Source organism: Pristiophorus japonicus, chromosome 15 (assembly GCF_044704955.1).
Source record: "Pristiophorus japonicus isolate sPriJap1 chromosome 15, sPriJap1.hap1, whole genome shotgun sequence".
In the NCBI taxonomy this organism is placed as follows: domain Eukaryota; kingdom Metazoa; phylum Chordata; class Chondrichthyes; family Pristiophoridae; genus Pristiophorus; species Pristiophorus japonicus.
This window is the reverse complement of record NC_091991.1, coordinates 24,840,542-24,860,062: the sequence shown is the minus strand read 5'-3', so window position 1 is coordinate 24,860,062 and position 19,521 is coordinate 24,840,542. Positions and strand designations below refer to the sequence as shown.

At 47.1% G+C, this 19,521-nt stretch overlaps 2 protein-coding genes across 7 annotated transcripts in view; one reads left to right on the top strand and one right to left on the bottom strand.

Annotated features, from left to right (window-relative positions):
• scaf11 (SR-related CTD-associated factor 11) overlaps positions 1-8,751 on the top strand; it is an 83,930-nt gene extending 75,179 nt beyond the window's left edge. For all 6 annotated transcript variants that reach the window (XM_070900240.1, XM_070900243.1, XM_070900244.1 and 3 more), the window contains one exon: positions 4,921-8,751. In XM_070900240.1, the coding sequence (XP_070756341.1) occupies positions 4,921-5,067 (147 nt within the window). In that variant the 3' untranslated portion in view covers positions 5,068-8,751. The remainder of the gene's footprint in view (positions 1-4,920) is intronic.
• Positions 8,752-17,759: 9,008 nt separating this feature from the next.
• arid2 (AT-rich interactive domain 2) overlaps positions 17,760-19,521 on the bottom strand; it is a 120,619-nt gene continuing 118,857 nt past the window's right edge. Inside the window, exon 21 of the mRNA XM_070900238.1 lies at positions 17,760-19,236. Coding sequence (XP_070756339.1) covers positions 19,104-19,236 — 133 coding nt within the window. The 3' untranslated portion in view covers positions 17,760-19,103. The remainder of the gene's footprint in view (positions 19,237-19,521) is intronic.

Sequence of the window (19,521 nt, the reverse complement as noted above, 5' to 3'; positions counted from 1 at the left end):
TGCCGCTCCACCTCCTCGAACTCCCGCTGTCTCCCTTTTCTGCCCTTTGGTATTCCGTAGCTCCACCCATACCGATTGCACATCATCCAAGCTAATGTCCTTCCTTACTATTGCATTAATTTCCTCTTTAACCAGCAACACCACCCCACCTCCCTTTCCTTTCTTGCAACGGACAAATGGGATTCTGGGGAGAGAGAGAGAGAGAGAAAAGTTGATGGATGAATCCATATAAAAGATTGCTAAAGCCAAGTTGGAGTATTTCATGCAGTTATGGGCACTCCAGGACACCCTATTATAGGCACTGATGATCACGAGGAGGGAACGGTATAGTAATGACCAGAGATGGCAAAAACTAAGACTGGATTCATTGGCTTTCTGAGGTGTTCAAAATACTGAGAGGGGTTGACAGTATTGGTGCTTATTTTGACTGGTTAGTGAATTGATGACATGGGGCATAAATTTAAGATTACTACTAAAAGCATACAGGAGGAGGTTAGAAAAAATGTTTTCATGCAAATGTGGAATACAGATGACAATCAAAGTGGTGGGAGGGGCTAGTAAAAGAACAGGAATGGGGCTAGAGTAGATAGCTAGCTCTAGGGTAGAGTTAACATCGGCACAGACAGGATGGATAAAATGGCCTCCTTTTGTCCCAAAGTCAATTATAGTTCTAAATTTGGTATACGAGTTAAATACAGTAAGTGATCTCAGAATTCCTAAACCTTTAGGTGGCGCTTCAACATAATGTGTAACAAATTGGAAACAGTGAGGCAGTATCTAACGTAATGTGACAAGCCAAATGGCATTTGAAATCAATCTTCAAACTAAGTAAAGAAATTGGCAGGAAAGAAAACGTCCATAAAAGTAAGCAAATGAACTCGACAAGCACAGCCTCCAAAGAGGAAGAGAGCTAGTCGCAGAGAACCCTAAAAGCCGTGGAAACTCTGCAACTTCAGCAAGGTACACTCTTAGAATGGAGGCATTTCCCTTCCTCCCCAGAATGCTGAGCAAATATTTGGCATCGTTCTTTTCTCCCCCTCAGCTTCAACCAGTAAACAGGTTTTTGCATACTGCCAACACCCTTCATCAAGTGAAATGGCATCAAAATGGCAGAGGTGATCTCATTGAAATGTACCCCCCCCGTGCCGCCCTCTCTCTCCCTCCCCCCCCCCCCCGTGCCGCCCTCTCTCTCCCTCCCCCCCCCCCCCCCGTGCCGCCCTCTCTCTCCCTCCCCCCCCCCCCCGTGCCGCCCTCTCTCTCTCTCTCCCTCCCCCCCCCCCCCCCCCGTGCCGCCCTCTCTCTCTCTCCCCCCCCCCCCCCCGTGCCGCACTCTCTTCTCCCCCCCCCCCTCTCCCCATGCCGCCCTCTCTTCTCCCCCCCCCCCCCCCCCCCCCGTGCCGCCCTCTCTCTCCCTCCCCCCCCCCCCCCCCCGTGCCGCCCTCTCTCTCTCTCTCCCTCCCCCCCCCCCCCCGTGCCGCCCTCTCTCTCCCCCCCCCCCCCCCGTGCCGCCCTCTCTCTCCCTCCCCCCCCCCCCCCCGTGCCGCCCTCTCTCTCCCTCCCCCCCCCCCTCTCCCCATGCCGCCCTCTCTTCTCCCCCCCCCCCCCCCCCCCCCGTGCCGCCCTCTCTCTCCCCCACCCCCTCCCCCCCCCGTGCCGCCCTCTCTTCTCCTCCCCCCGTGCCGCCCTCTCTTCTCCTCCCCCCGTGCCGCCCTCTCTCCCCCTCCCCCCGTGCCGCCCTCTTCCCCCCGTGCCGCACTCTCTCCCCCCCCCCCCCCGCACTCTGTCTCCCCCCCCCCCGTGCCGCCCTCTTCCCCCCCCCCCCCCCCGTGCCGCCCTCTCTTTCCCCCCCCCTCTCCCCGTGCCGCCCTCTCTTTCTCCCCCCCCCCGTGCCGCCCTCTTCCCCCCGCCCCGTGCCGCACTCTCTCTCCCCCCCCCCGCACTCTTTCCCCCCCCCCCGTGCCGCCCTCTCTCCTCCCCCCCCCTGTGCCGCCCTCTCTTCCCCCCTCACCCCGTGCCGCCCTCTCTTCACCCCCCCCCCCCCGTTCCGCCCTCTCTCCCCCCCCCCCTCCCCCCGTGCCGCCCACTCTCCCCCCTCCCTCCGTGCTGCCCACTCTCCCCCTCCCCCCGTGCCGCCCTCTTCTCTCCCCCCCCTCCCCCCGTGCCGCCCTCTCTCCCCCCCCGCCGCCCTCTCTCTTCCCCCCCCCCCCTCCCCCCGTGCCGTCCTCTCTCTCCCCCCCCTCCCCCCGTGCCGTCCTCTCTCCCCCCCCTCCCTCCGTGCCGCCCACTCTCCCCCCCCCCCTCCCTCCGTGCCGCCCACTCTCCCCCTCCCTCCGTGCTGCCCACTCTCCCCCTCCCCCCGTGCCGCCCTCTTCTCTCCCCCCCCACCCCCGTGCCGCCCTCTTCCCCCCCCCTCCCCCCGTGCCGCCCTCTCTCTCCCCCCCCCCCTCCCCCCGTGCCGCCCTCTCTCTCTCCCCCCCCCCTCCCCCCGTGCCGCCCTCTCTCCCCCCCCTCCCCCCGTGCCGCCCTCTCTCCCCCCCTCCCCCCGTGCCGCCCTCTTTTCCCCCCCCCCCGTGCCGCCCCCTCCCCCCCCCCCCCGTGCCGCCCTCTCTTCCCCCCCCTCTCCCCGTGCCGCCCTCTCTCCCCCTCCCCCCGTGCCGCCCTCTCTTTCTCCCCCCCCCCCCCCAGTGCCGCCCTCTTTCCCCCGCCCCCGTGCCGCACTCTCTCTCCCCCCCCCCCGCACTCTTTTTCCCCCCCCCCCCGTGCCGCCCTCTCTCCTCCCCCCCCCCCCGCACTCTTTTTCCCCCCCCCCCCGTGCCGCCCTCTCTTCCCCCCTCACCCCGTGCCGCCCTCTCTTCCCCCCCCCCCTCCCCCCGTGCCGCCCTCTCTCCTCCCCCCGTGCCGCCCACTCTCCCCCCTCCCTCCGTGCTGCCCACTCTCCCCCTCCCCCCGTGCCGCCCTCTTCTCTCCCCCCCCCCTCCCCCCCCGCCGCCCTCTCTCTTCCCCCCCCCTCCACCCCGTGCCGTCCTCTCTCTCCCCCCCCTCCCCCCGTGCCGTCCTCTCTCCCCCCCCCCTCCCCCCGTGCCGCCCTCTCTCCTCCCCCCGTGCCGCCCACTCTCCCCCTCCCTCCGTGCTGCCTACTCTCCCCCTCCCCCCGTGCCGCCCTCTTCTCTCCCCCCCCCCACCCCCGTGCCGCCCTCTTCCCCCCCCTCCCTCCCCCGTGCCGCCCTCTCTCCCCCCCCCCCTCCCTCCCCCGTGCCGCCCTCTCTCCCCCCTCCCACCGTGCCACCCTCTCTCCCCCACCCGCCGCCCTCTCTCTCCCCCCGTGCCGCCCTCTCTCCCCCCCCCCCGTGCCGCCCTCTCTCTCCCCCCCCCTCCCCCCGTGCCGCCCTCTCTCTCTCCCCCCCCCCCTCCCCCCGTGCCGCCCTCTCTCCCCCCCTCCCCCCGTGCCGCCCTCTCTCCCCCCCCTCCCCCCGTGCCGCCCTCTCTCCCCCCCCCCTCCCCCCGTGCTGCCCTCTCTCCCCCCCCCCTCCCCCCGTGCCGCCCTCTCTCCCCCCCCTCCCCCCGTGCCGCCCTCTCTTCCCCCCCCCTCCCCCCGTGCCGCCCACTCTCCCCCTCCCCCCGTGCCGCCCACTCTCCCCCTCCCCCCGTGCCGCCCACTCTCCCCCCCCCCCCCCCGTGCCGCCCTCTTCTCTCCCCCCCCCCCCCCCCCCCCACCGTGCCCCCCTCCCTCCCCCGTGCCGCCCTCCCTCCCCCGTGCCGCCGTCTCTCCCCCCCGCCGCCCTCTCTACCCCCCCACCCCCCCCCCCCCCCCGCGCCGCCCTCTCTCCTCTCCCCCCCCCCCCCCCCCCGTGCCGCCCTCTCTTCCTCCCCCGTGCCGCCCTCTCTCCCCCCCGTGCCGCCCTCTCTCCCCCTCCCCCCGTGCCGCCCTCTTCTCTCTCCCTCCCCCGTGCCGCCCTCCCTCCCCCGTGCCGCCCTCCCTCCCCCGTGCCTCCCTCTTTCCCCCCCCCCCCCCGTGCCGCCCTCTTTCCCCCCCCCCCCCCCCCCCCCCCCGTGCCGCCCTCTCTTTCCCCCCCCCCCCCCCGTGCAGCCCACTCTCCTCCCCCCCCCCCCCCCCCGGTGCAGCCCACTCTCCCCCTCCCCCCGTGCCGCCCTCTCTCTCCCCCCCCCCCCCCCGCCCCGTGCCGCCCTCTCTTCCCCCTCGCCCCGTGCCGCCCTCTTCCCCCCCCTCCCCCCCCGTGCCGCCCTCTCCCCCCCCGTGCCGCCCTCTCTTCCCCCCCCCCTCCGTGCCGCCCTCTCCCCCCCCCCCCCTCCGTGCAGCCCTCTCTTCCCCCTCCACCCGTGCCGCCCTCTCTCTCCCCCCCCCCCCCCCCGTGCCGCCCTCTCTTCCCCCTCCCCCCGTGCCGCCCTCTCTCCCTCCCCCGTGCCGCTCTCTCTCCCCCGTGCCGCCCCCTCTCTTCCCCCCCCCCCCCCATGCCGCCCTCTCTTCCCCCCCCCCCCCCCCCCTGTGCCGCCCCCTCCATCTACCCTCTTACCTCTCCCACGAATTCCACCTGCTTCCCCTTTCCCTTCTACCTATCGATCTGCTCTTTTGTTACATTATCCCTCGCCCTGCTTTACCTGAAAATTTTAAATTGGACTTGATTACCCATGTGCAAGTCATGGGAGATCGACTAGTGCCAACATATTTGACTGATTCCATTCTTTGGATTAGAGTTATATTGGTCTTTTTGTATAGTCTTACTTATGCATAATAAGTATTTCAAATGATAAAATGTTACCGTAATGTAAAAGCCTGTGAGCGGTCTATGCGGGATCTTTGAGATTGCTGCACAGCCGCGCTCTTTAGGGGGAACAATGCCTACTTCAAAATTGCACATTTGTCAAAAAGACCCATTGAATCCTGTATGTTTTGTTTCTTAGGTTTGCCATAGCAAGAGTGGTGAAGTAATCCCAGGAAAAGTAGCCAACTTGGTAAAAGCGTATGTAGAGAAATACAAACATGCAAGGAAAGGGAACCCAAAGCAAAATCCTGAAGAATGCAGTATCATTGGGAACAAATCTTTTTAAACAATGAAAAGCTGCAGCAGATTGGTTACCAGTGTTAACATGAACCCAAAATAGAATGATGAGTAGGATCTTTGTTATCTATCGGTTCATATAACTTTTCCTACAAAGATTAGGTGTTTTTCTAAAATTGAAGTATTTGGGACACCACAATAACGTGAAACGAAAGCATGCTGTTGTTAGTTATTTGGAGTTGTAAGGATGCTTAAAAAGTATAATATGATCTGTTCTGCCCCCTCCTGTGGGCTGTCACTGGATCAGCTGTATAAATGTGATATTTGTTAGATGATTTCCTAATGTATCAAATTATCTCTTACTGATTTTTTTTTTTTGTTAACTCTAGTTAAGTGTTTTTGTAAACCGTTTGTATGCTGTACAAATGCTTCCAGGTTTCACTGGAAGGATCTGGATCATGTAGTTGCACTAAAGACTGGCATCTGAGACTGATCAGCTGTTTTAGTGCGTATAGGGTCTACACAAAGATGATTGCTTAACACTGCTAGGACTGTTGCTAAGTGGGAAAATGTTTGATAAAAGATTTGATTCTATAGTTTCATTTTTGAGAAAAGCAGAAAAGAATGGTTAAAAATGTGATAGGAGTATTCTGTAATACCTATCCTACACACCAAAATAAATTTTCTGCTGCTTGTCAAACCAGTTTCTGGGTCTTGATGGACACATGTCTGGGTTTAAATTTATCCAAGTTCAGATTACAAATCTGTATTTTTACTCCAAATGTGGTATCCTTTGTAAAAGTTGGATTATTTTTAAATTAATATTCTGGTGATAATATTCCATTTACATTCCATTTAAGGTAATTATTTCATCTTTGGTGCTGACCTTGTTCAGATCATTTTAACACAGTAAATCAGTATGGCAATTGACAATTAATTTAAGTACCAGAGAATTAGATCTTATAATGGAAATGTCTATATAGCTTGAGGACTTAAATATTGAGTGGAATTTAATTTTTTTAGTATTTTCAAAGATTCAAGTTCTGAATTTCTACAGATTCTGAAACACTATTGCCAGCAGTGCTTAATCATATTTTTGTAATGCAACTAATCATGTAGAACAATACCACAAACTTGCTTCTAGTTTTTGTTTATTTAATAGAATTTTGCAATAGAAGCTGTCGTACTTGTGCATTGCCTTCCTTCCCTTTGCGATCATCTGTTTTTGAATGTCCCTGCAATAGGTTTTTGTTTAAGTGTTTTCATTTGTGTGACAGAGGCTTGGCACTTTCATAATAGTATATACCACTGTACTTACATTTTTGAGAAAAGGGCTAGCTCATCAGGAAGACAGCATGTTGTGTATTTTGTGTTGGAGATATCTATTTTGCTGAAAAGCTTCACACTTACACAAATGTTAATAAAAGCAATGAATATGGGAAATACATCGATTCCAGGAAGATTAGGGTGGTCAGTTTGATAGTGCTTCAATAATGTTGAAGGTGCCAGATTAATATGTTTGTGAATTAGTTTTCAACCTGCTAATAGTCATATATAAAATATATTTAAACGATGGAATATCCTGAAAGTTAAATGTGTACATCCAACATTGCTTAACGTTTTTAATTAATTTGGGGCTTTAAATATCGATGAATAGACCCTTAAGTATTTCACATTCTTCATTCATTAATACTCCTCATACTATAGGTAGACTGTTTATCAATTGCAGCAAAAACCTTGGAGTTAGGGAAAAGCTTAACTAGATTTTTATGAAAATAAATGAGTCGTAAGAGGTATTTACTCTAACTGCACACGACAAGCTCCACAAAAGTCTCCAGACTGCCACTGGTGCTTTTATAAGAACTCATGAAGCAATTGCTCATTCTCAATGGGATTTTGGCTGCATTTCCATTTCTTGTGACATTGGCATGCATCCTTTTGCTTAAAACTTCAGTAAAAGATAGGGTCTTAAATTGTTCCTCCATTGGGAAGGAAATAAAACCTCTTGGATTAAAGAGATTGCTGGTCATAATTCCTTTAATTTCCAACTTCAGACTGAAGGACAACATGCTTCATTGTCCTGTAGGGGGCCAGTGTAGGAAAATGTATTCTGAGGTGGGAAACTACTCTCATTGTTGTCCTGTTACATTGTCATTTTAAAAAGAATGCATCCTCAACTCAAATCTAAGCAAATTCCTTAAGAAGAAAATTGTCTAGTTCATTACCCTAATATCCATGTATTGTGTCCTAGGACTATTCGGCAACCTGGGATGTTTTTTCTCCCCGCCTCTCCTGAAGCCATTGACTACAGTCGAGGTACCATTTTATGGATGGGGGAAATGTGTCTTTGCATCCCATTTTTCATACGTGAACATTTTCAGTGAGTTTTGGCATGTTTTTTGACTATGGGCTAATGACAACCAATACCAATCCTGTCCTTGGGCGAAATTTCTAGCGGGGATAGGCATCATGTTTTTTTTTCTCCTAACCAAGGGGTGCTTAGGCCAATTGTTAATCTGCAGCCAGTCTGGTTCAGATCAGCTAAAACAGCACTGACCAGAACTTAACCTAAGTACTTCTGGTCTGGACAGCTCAACTACACACATCTTTACCAACTGAGCCACTGAGGGAAGGATGCCTGTTTCAACTGGTAGGCAGAGTTAACTTTTACAAGGACAAAATCTATATTGTTATCGGTATACCCCCTCAACAAGATTCTGTACAAATTAACTGCAAGTGATAGCTGCACATTTCAGACTTCCAAGATGTATTTATCTGATACCAGAGGACAACCTACTTTAGGGTGCTTGAGAATGTATACCTTTGTGAGTGGCTTTGAGCAGGGTGGAGTCTGCTGTGAAGCTGTTGATAAATCATGTTTATTGGAACCAGGGTACTTCTAAATTAGATGAATCAGGACAATTCTTTAAATTTATATTCCAGAGTCTCAAAAGGCAAGGCAGCAGTTTTTGTGACTAGTCTTCCATGGAGTACTAGGGATAACGGTAATGATGATCTTTGCTATCTCTGATGCCAAATATTTTGTACAATCCTTACAATTGGCACAGTGCTCTCTAGACATACACCTCTGCACCAACAGATAATAAGTAGACCTAGCTTTAATGGATGCCACTAGGTGGGCACTGATGAAGTGGTAATAGTAGGTTTGTCATATATTGCCTCAATGATACTTAGTTGATGTATCCCTTTTTGTCAGTGCGAAGCAGGACTCATTGGTCATGCTTTTACATACATCGTAGCGTATCAGCAGGTTGAAGTTGCAAGCTGCAAGGCTGATAATACAATTTACAAGGATGCATGCAAGGTGTTACCAAAGGCCCAGCATCTGCCTAGTATTTTAAAAACAAACAAGTGGCAGATCTTTTCAGCAATAAGCACAATTAAACCTGATGGATATCTGCACAAATCAAGCTTTAGCCTTTACCTGGGTCCTCCTAACTTCTTAAACACGCTCCTTTCATACAGAATATGTGGAGTAGACTGAATGAAGAAAATAATTTGCTTACCTTCAATTTTAGTAGTGAACAAAGGTGTGCATTCCTTTTCCCCTTCTCTCTGATTTGGTGATTTATCAGTTTCCTACCAGAATGGTAGATTGGTGCAGTGTATTTCAGTCTCCTGGGTTGCTCAAATTAATGTATTTTACCTATTTTTGTAAATAGTCCTGTTATGTGATGTACATAGTTTAAACTAATAAAACCCTTTTGGTTTACATTGTAAATACTTTATTTACCAACATTTTTCTGATCCCTTCAATGTGAAGGCATTGGATCAAACGTAAGCTATTTTATGCTAGTCTCTCCAGATATTTGGTGGGAGTGAAGGGGAACAATTAATACTATCTCTGTGAAGGCCTTTAAAGGTGTAAGTGTAGTCATCTACATTTGCTATTACACATTTCTTGTGCTCTACAATTTACCATGATCTGGTAAAATGAACTGCATTATTGTACTTCATGTCTCCAAACTTGCGTAAAATGAAAATCTGTTAAATACCCACAACAAATATTTATAGTACTAGTCATGAGATATCATTCTTCACCTATTGCTGAGACAGACCGTGGTTAACTATTGAGAAACCACATACTGACCAAAGTTCTGCCGCAGATAAGGTAACTTCATCCTTCATGCAGCAATTCACTAAATAGACTAACATTTTATATGGTATGACCACATTGTGAAAAGAGAACCATATCAATGCACACCACTAACGGGTAGAAATTCTGATCTGCGAGGTTAACATGCTTGTGCGTAAACATCGTTGGTGGGAGTTTCTACCCTTAAATGTAAATTCTGGATCACAATTAACGTCCTTGAAAAGAAAATTCCTTGCAACCTACATGCAATGGGCCAAAACACCCATAGGTGGAAAATTAGAATTGTGCTATTGTAGAGGGAATTGAGGGGTAAAATTTAGCTGGATTTCTGATCAATTTGTTAGTGTTCAGACTAGCTTTGAGTTCCTACCTGACCTGGAGCGAATGCAGTAATTGGGAGGAAAGCTCATACGGAACAAAAATTGCCTCCTGCTTTCATCTTTAAAATGATATGTTCCTCTTTAAAAGGAAGTTTTATGAAAGAAAACAGACAGACAGGCTCAGTTGAGCGACAAGACAACAACATTAATTTAAGAATTTCCCTTGAAGTAACCTGGTGAGCAGATTAATTGTCTCAGTTAAAAGACAAAAGAATATAGACAGATGCATTCACCTTGCCTGAAGATAGTTTAGTTTAGTATCCCGAAGAAGTCAAGAAGCAAACAAATTGCCCTACTGAATTGGCAATACTTTGCTCCCAACAATTACTAAATCTGTTACTCAGTAAGGCTGCATACCTTCAATATCACAGAGCCATAAGGCTTTGCCAAAATGTACAGGATAGTGGGACTAGCTGAGAGTCGGCACGAATTCGACAGGCCGAATGGCCGCCTTCCGTGCTGTAACCATTCTATGAAAGTTGATATGTATAAGGAGTTGACTTATGAATATAATGTGAAATGCCAACTGACAGGCTCCTCTCCCTGCAGGTTGAATGGATTTAAGTTGATTTTGACGAGCCTAAATTTCCATTGTGAACTGGATTCCAGAGGAGATAGCCATGCAGGCCTAGTTTCTACAAGAGCCCAGTGGCTCACAGCATTCAAAAATACAAGCTTAAATTAAAAATAATGCTCTATCACCAATTTGCTGATCTTTTAATCTCTACTCAAAAGGTCCAGAAAATAGGATGCATCTACCATCACTAGCTGCGGGATGAACAAACTATTGCCCTCCCTCTTCCTGGGATTACTGCAGATAACTGGGGGTGATATACATGTTTAAATGGTGAATGAAGGTTGAAATCCCAGCCAGAATATATTTTTTAAAAATCAGTTGGGACACTTTTGGGGGATAGTACAGGGTATTCAGAGCAGGCGCTGCAGTAGAAGATTTTCAAATTTAAATCTGCTTCGCCAGTGAGGCTCGTGGCCCAATATTGGGTGTGCCTCAGGACTGCCTGTTCTCTGCACTCAGTTCACGCTGGCAGGCAATCTAATTTCACCGGTAATATCCAAGACTAAGAATAAGCCCCAGGGGTTATCTGAACCCTGAATTTAGTAAGCTCTTTTGTATTATATTCAGCAATGATCTTTTAAAGAGTAATTTAGTGTATCCTGCTGTTGCTGTTTTGTGTGGAGAAGGTGCACTTTCCAGTGACGGATATCATGGCCAACAATGACCAGGTTATAAGTCATGAGGACCTAATCTAAAACAGTGTTGTCCAATATATTAACCACTAGCTTCATTTGGCTAATTGGGAATCCAGATAGCTAATTGCATTCTTGATTAGTAAACTAATATGAGTAATGGACACCAGTGTTGGGCAAGTGATCTTAATACTCATACATCATTGCATACTCATACATCATTGCATACTCATACATCATTACATACTCATTGCATTTTTGTAGGAAGAATAGGGAGGTCAATTAATGGAGGATGCAAGTCTTGGTGAGATAGAGGAACAAAGGGACCTCTGAGTACAAATACACAAATCACTAAAAGTTGCAACACAGGTTAGCAAGGTCATTTTAAAAAAAGCAAACCAAGCACTGGGGTTTATTTCTAGAGATATAGAATTGAAAAGTAGGGAAGTTATGCGAAACTGGTATCGAAACTTGGTTAGACCACACTGCGTGCAGTTCTGGTCGCCATATTATAAAAAGGATATAGAGGCATTGGAGAGGGTGCAGAGAAGATTTACAAAGGTGGTACCAGAAATGCGAGAGTATATACATCAGGAAAGGATGAACAGGCTGGGTCTCTTTTATGGATGCGCTTATTTGTACTGCCAAAATGGCCACCATGCTCCACCCTTTGTGATTGGTCCCCTTGGAGGATAAGCCACACCCTGAAGTTTCACTGGAATGTGTAATTGGAACCAACCATCACAAGATCTCACTGACTTTGCAAATTGTAACGCGGTCCACTTTGACTTCCTGAAGCAACAGAGGACAAAGCTCCCCAGAAGACAGCAAGGGCCAGCCAAAGTGCCTTACCCCAGTCCAAGTGCATGCCTCCCTCAGCTGAAGTGCCTTAGCCCAGCACAAGCGCATCCTTCCCCCACCCCACCATAGATGGGGCAGGCATTGTGTACGGATTGTTAACGGGTTTATTGGATGTGAAATGAATAGTAGTGTCGTGACTTCTGGATATCATCCACTCCAATGATGTCCCTTGTCGAGGGTTGGAAGAATGCGATCCGTCTTCCCTCCCCCAGCCTCTCGCTTCCCCCCCTCCCCCAGCCTCTTTACCCTCAGCCTCTCTCGGGCCCAGGACCGTCTCTCTCGGGCCTATGCCAGCCGCTATCAGGGCCCAGGTCCGTTGCTTTCGGGCCCACGCCAGCCGCTCTCAGCCCCAGGCTCACCGGTCTTGGGGCTGAGAGCGGCCGGCGTGGGCAGGGTGGAGAGAGTCAGAGCCTCAGGTCCTGCTGCTCGGCACCACGTGGATGGAATAACTTGGGACGGGGGGTGGGGGTGGAGTTTGTTACCTGTCTGTCAAAAAAAGTGCAGTATAAATAGTTACATCGCTCTTTTATCGTGACCTAATGGAGGATTATGAAAAGTTCTGATAGGATGGATACAAAGAGAATGTTTCCAATTGTGGGGAAGAGTATAACTAGAGGCCATCAATATAAGATAGCCACCAAGAAATCCAATAGGGAATTCAGAAGAAACTTCTTTATCCAAAGAGCGGTGAGAATGTGGAACTCTACCACAGGGAGTGGTTGAAGCGAATAGTATAGATGCATTTCAGGTGAGGCTAGACAAGCATATGAGGGAGAAAGGAATAGAGGATTATGCTGATAGATTTAGATGAGGAAAGACAGGAGGAAGCTCGAGTGGAGCATAAACGTCGGCATGGACTGATTGGGCCGAATGGCCTGTTTCTGTGCCATATATCCTATGTAATTGTGTACTTTAACTTTTTTTGTGCATTTGCTAGTGAAATGGTAAGATAAAAGCAGAGTGGTGAAAGTGCTTTTTGATTCTTGATTGTGCTTTACTTACTTAGTTACTGCTTATTATCTGCTATAAGGATGGGTAACGAGTGAAAACATTGGACCATGCAAACATCAGTAACATGATATGGAGATGGGAGGGGTCATCATGAACTGCTCCAGGCCAACAGAAGAAAGTAAGCCCAGCCAATGATGAGCACGTCCAACAGGATGCGTCGTCCAGCCAGCAACATTCAACTGGGTTCTGGAGAGAAAACGGGCCGTGTCCCACTCAGTCAATATTCTCAGCGATCACTCTGATTAAGTCGAAGAACCACTTCGAGCTGTTGAACAAAAACCTGAAAATTGTACTAAGGTGTGCTGTGCCTGATAAATTCAAGCCAGAATTTCATACTTTGGTGAAAGAGAAAGACTGCAGGTTTGCAATGAATGGTGGAAGGTGTTTCAGTAAATTTATCTATATTCTATGTAAAGCATTTTCTACCAAAGATGTGGCAAAAGGCTGTCACCATAACCATGCCTGTGGCAAGTTGGCAATTTCAATTGGACAACAGGTGTTGAATTTATAGCAAACATATCTGGGGATCTAGTATGGTCTACTGCTGCCCCATCTTTTCTCTCTCAGGTCCGTAAATGCATTGTAACCTCTCTGTTTTCTTAGCCATCTTTGACAATTCTCTCCAAATCCTTCAGCCCAGCTTGCACCCACTTTGCAGCAGTGAGATGTCCTGCCCAAAATCACAAATACAACCTTCTGTGACTGGTGTGTTCTCGCATCATTATCCTTCTCAGCCTCTCCCATGTAAGTCAACCACACTGTCCGTCTTTTGTCCAGATCTGTGCTTCTCAATAGCTTCTCAAACCTTTAGCTTAGTGGTCGCATTTCTGCCTCTGAGTTAGAAGGGACAGGGTTCAAACCCCATTCCAGACAGTGGAGACGAGTGCTCTGAAGTCTAGGTTCACATCCAGCGAGTATGGGTGCCCCCCATCCCCAGACTCATGATATGGGTAGTGGGAGCCCATGTAAAGTCCTGTCCCCTCAGTACAGATTCACACGAGGCATGTAGTGAAGTCAAGGTCACTCTGGACCTGCACCTTTATTTCACAGCTCTGAAATGCTGCACTTGCCTGAGACCTGTCCTTATATACCTGTCTCTTGCAAGTGCCCCCCTGGTGGTAAGGTATGCTGGTGGTTACAGGTCATATCTTATTAGAGTCATGTATAGCATGTTGGGATAGTTATATATAATAATGTAAGATACATGACAGCCCATAAATCCCTTCCACCGTATACTAATCATCCTAGCAGCTGATAGAGTAGTTACAGCCATGAAAGGACTGTTCATGTCACCGCCTATCAGTCTCTGAATCCTTCTACTTCACACTATTCTCAAAAACAACCTCCAGAGTCCCCCAAGAATCTATCCTTTGCCCCCTCCTCTTCATTGACACGTGATGCCAGTAATAACATTTGAAGATACAGGGCTACCTTTTATTTGTGTATTAACAAATCCAGCTCGACCTCTCTCAAAACACCACAGCCACTTCTGTATTGTTAGACTGCCTGTCTGATATTATGTACGAGTCATAATTTCCTTCAAACGTAGAGTAAAATAAAGCCAATAATTTTTAGCCCTGCCCATAAATTCTACTGCTCCATTGACCCAACCCCCCTGCCCATACAGAACCTGGCTGTGGAAAACCTTGGAATTGTGTTTGACACCGAGCTGAGCTTTATATGCTACATCCTATCCATCACCAAGACTGCATATTTCCACTTCTGCACCATTACCTTTCTCCACCGCCACCGCCACCTCAGTCCTATACTTTTGAAACCCCTCATGATTTTATCGCCTCTAGACTTGATTATACCAATGCCTTCCTTGCCAGCTTCCCATCCTCCAGAAACTCCCAACTTGTCCAAAATTCTGCTGCCTGTATCATGTCTTACACTCCCATCCTTGCAAGCTATTGGCTATCAGTTCCCCCACTTTAAATTTAAAATCCGTATCCTTGTCTTAAATACCTCCTCTGCCTTATCACTGAATTTCTCCAGCAGTACAATGCTCCCGCACCATTCGGTCGTCTGATTCTGGCCTTTTAATTACTTTTCCCCCACCCCCTTGGTGGTAGACTTCAGCTACCTCAGCCTCTCGAACTCCCTGCTTAATCCACTCTGTCTCCACATGCTCAAAACACATCTTTCTGGCTAAGCTCTTGGTCATCCCTCCTTATAGGGCCTTGGTGAGACTACACCTGAGTACTGTGTAGTTTTGGCTTCCTTACCTAAGGAAGGATATACTTGCCTTGGAGGCAGTGCAACGCAGATTCACCAGACTTATTCCTGGGATGGGGAGATTGTCCTATGAGAAGAGATCGAGTAGACTTTGCCTATATTCCCTCGAATTTAGAAGAATGAGAGGTGATCTCATTGAAGCATATAAAATTCTTTACAGGCCTTGACAGGGTAGATGCAGAGAGGATGTTTCTCCTTGCTGCTGAGTCTAGAACTAGGGGTCACCGTCTCAGAATACAGGGTCAGGCATTTAGGACCGAGGAGAAATTTCTTCACTCAAAGGGTTACGAATCTCTTGAATTCTCTGAGCATCCACATTTCTCTGGGGTAGTCATTGAGTACATTAAAGACAGAGATCAATAGATTTTTGATTATTAGGAAAATCAATGGCTATGGGGATAATGCGGGAAGATGGAGTTGAGGAAGATCAGGCATGATCTTATTGAATGGCAGAGAAGGCTCAAATGGCCTAGTCCAACTCCTATTTCTTACATACTTATATTTGTTATCGGGATGTTCTAATCTCTGCCTCCATCGTTTGCCATCTGTTCCTTTACATCCATTATAAATGTCTTGGGATTTTTTTTTAAACATTAAAGGAGCTATATAAATGCAATATACAGTATTATTGTTACTCAATCTTTAGCAAAAGACTAAGACTAACTATAGGGATTATGGTGATGCGTGCCCCGTGCAGTATTATGACATTACATGGTTCAAGAAAAGAGTGGGGGCTGAAATTGCCCCTTCTGATAAGGCCTCTGACTGCCGGAAAGCAGCGGCCAGAGAATGGCCATTGACTCTCCGTGGAGAGGTCGCCATTTTGTAAATTGCTCTTCCTCAGGAATGGAGAACCGCTCCGCCCGTTTTCCCGCCGCGGCGTGCACACGTCGATCCCTTACCGTCTGACGGGGACCCCCTCACTAAATTGTCTCCTACCCGAAATTGCTCCATGGGAGCGGCCCTGCCACCGCCAACAGCTTTTTGTCGGAGCACTCTGATATGGCGGCACGGACACTCTTAAAAGGGAGGATGCACTGCCGCGGCCACATTAGTTAGGAAGGTATGCAGAGCGTCTGTGGGATTAAGGTGGCTACAAGATTACATGTCTTGCGATGGAAGATCACAACAGTCAGCCTTCTGGCAGACTAAATAATCAGCACCAGGTTGGTCCCCAGTACTCCAGAGCATTGTTAATGACTGACCAATCAACCTGCCTCACTAATGGAACCTAGAAGGGCAGACCTGCCCTTGGGAGCTGGGATTACATTGTCTTATATTTACTAATTATTGGCAGTAAGGCAAGTCTAATTTCAAACTATCTTCTACCTTTAATGAAAAAGTTATGCTAATCAAGTTAGATGAGGAAAGGCTCGAGTGATGCACAAACGCTGGCACAGACTGGTTGGGCCAAATGGCCTGTTTCTGTACTGTATAACCTATGTAATCCAACATAATTAAGGAACAATACAAGGTATGTAACTCGAGTATAAGTACTAGATTACTGGCAGCTAGTTTCACTGAAATCTACTAGAATATAACCAGTATAATTGCAGGTATTTTCTAGATTATTTTGCCTAATTAGGCTGGATTTTTCACCTTTACCAGATTACATGGCTCCAGGTAGGTAGCAAGTGTATTATCACGAGTTGATGGTCTTTTCCTGTCCAAAACTTTTGTATGTTCATATACATGGAGGTCCCTTCTGTATCTGTGAACATATTGGAATACTTTTTAAAATCCAGTTATCTAAATTTGAGAACCTGATGTCTTTATTGACAAACATCATCTTTTTGCTGATTGACAGGTTTCATTAGGAAACCGTTTTGAATCTGGTCTCACACTACTACTACTGGAGTTACTGGAGTATAGTATAGGTCCTGATCTCCGAGCAGGAGTGCAATGAGCAGCTTGCTGACCCAAAGTGTGTCACATTCTGGCTAATGATGATGGACCTCCACACATATGTAATTACACTTGGGCAAAGCCCACCTGTCAGCCAGTTAAATAGGAAAAAAACAAGTTGCCAGTTCTGGTAAGTTATGTTTCAGCAGTGCAATACATGTCAATCTCACCAGACAGTATTCTGCATGCCAGTCACACTCCTATTCGGAGACTACATTTTCCTAACATTCAAACATTATTTAGAAAGTTCATTGGATGACTGGGCACTTCATAAATCATGGCTTTGTACCAGAATGAAGTTAAAATGCACTTTGTACAAATGCCAAAAATTGTGGGGGAGTCCAAAACTAGGTGTCACAAATATAAGATAGTCACTAATAAATCCAATAAGAAATTCAGGAGAAACTTCTTTACCCAAAGACTGGTAAGAATGTGGAATGTAATACCATAATTAGTTGAGACAAACAAGGGGAAGCTAGATAACCACATGAGGGAGAAAATATGATATGCTGACAGGGTTAGATGAAGAACGGTGGGAGGAGGCTCGTGTAGAGCATAAACACCAGCATAGACCAGTTGGGCCAAGTGGTCCGTTTCTGTTCTGTAGACTCGATGTACAAGTATGTTACATCTCATTTCTTTGGGCAAGTGCAATTAGGTGTTAGATCACCAACCTGACACTGAATTATATTGCCACTTCCCTGTTAATGAGCATTCAAAAGCAAATTTGAATTGACACAAAAAGTCCACGGAGCATCACTATACTTTTCCTCATAAGAGTTAAATTTCACCATGGCAGAGTCACTATAGAATTCATTTAATTCACTGGTTAAACAATTAACATTTAAGACAGCCGCCAGTGCTAAAGTAATTAAAATGATTCAGTCAGCAGCTAGATCATCATCAGTTATGAACGTTGCTTCTGTTCTTTTTCTGGTTGTTTCTTTTTGGTTCAGACTGGTTCTGTAAATTAATGTACGCAGCAAAACATTTGAAATAAATGAGTGGAAACAAAAACAAAAATGTCCAGTCTCTTTTATTTAAAACTATAAACGGTCACCAAAGTAATTAAAGTCATCTAATGTAAAACTGTTGTATGTTTTTACTGCACATTCTACAGACACAGCAGGAAATGGGAGAGTGTTCCCTCCTTTGGATGCTAATACATCAGGCAATAGGCAGTTATGAAAGATCACATAACACACCATTCAGGACATAACCTAGAGACATGAACAGGTTCTAAACAGGAATGTGGTAAGGTACAATATTAAAGATGGAAGAACAAACACTAAAATACTGTACTATAATTGGATTGGAAAAAAAACCATTATGAATAGTGAAGAAAATACCATACCTGCACCTAATGTAAATATAACACAGGGAGGAAAAACCTGTATAAAATTCCTTGTATTTAAACCAATTTACAAATACAAAAAATCCTGTACAAGCACCGAGCTTGTACTAAGTGATACCTTTCAGTGGGTCCGAGTTAGGGTAAACCAAAAATACCTTCAATAGTTTTCTTCTACAAAATGACATGAGATATATTATTCCATACTCTTTCAACCAGCAAATGAGTTCTACAAGGTGTATAATACAAAAAATCAGTTCCACAAAACTGCTTTTGACTTTACAGCATCGGTACCGTTGCAGATTTATTTACACAGACTTAAAGAATATTCATCCACTGCAGAGAATATATCACAATTACTTACAATTGACAGGAAACACTAGAAAAAAAAATGTCCTATATCCTAACAATAATGCTAATATGACACCACAAGTTGTGTTTCCAGTGATTGCAGTGGCATGAAAGTTGGTTCATTTTATTCACAAATATTTACAATTGATCATGTGATAATAAATAAGTGAAAATATATTGGCTCAAGTATGAAAAACAAGCTACTGATTTCTAAACAAGAAAGCACATTCACTAGAAATAAGCTGCAACCTCAGGGATGGCATGGATTACATCCAGTGTGTCGATTTCTGTTCTATTAAACCCAGCTTAGTCACTAATTCTGAAATATAAAAATGTGCTCATATGGGGTACAGGGTAAAAATATTTAATGCTATTATTTTAACTGTGTTGCCTCTCAGTTTTAGTATTTACTATTTCCAAACTTCAAAAAAAAAAATTGGTACTGGATTCTGATCGCACAGTTGGAACTCCTATTAAAAGCTGGTCAACAATTTGTGATCAGAATGAAAAGCTTCTGTGCATCATGGAAAAAAAGCTTTAAAAAAAAACGATGTTCACAATAGTCTCTCTCATCAAGACTCGTTGCTTTCTTCAGAAACCGGTAACAGGGTATTTTAGAATAATGTACACACTGGCCACGTACAACATCTCAATGCACCATTTCAGAGTTTATTTTCTGGTTGTTGCAATTGTTCTAAATGGACTAGCTCAAAAAGGCATTTGGCAAGTGTGCTGGAAGCTTCCATGTTGCTAAGGGCGAGGACAGACAGTTGGTTCTCATGCCTTTTTAGTAGTCTGCAGGAAAAACAAACAACAAATCAACAGGTTTTAAACACTTCATATTTTTGGCTAGGCTTATTCAATCATCAATATAACGCAATGTTGTTGTGCTTATAAGAAAATGCATGATTATGCTGGCCTGAAATCCTTTGAATTAGGCAACCAGAACTATTTTAATGTTCCCACAGAAAGTTCTGACTCTGGGTTGAATATTTATCCATTAAGGTTGCACTTCAGCACTGGAAAAATATCCACAAAGATGTCCCCCATTCTAGTTAGGTGTGAATATTGATGAAAGTG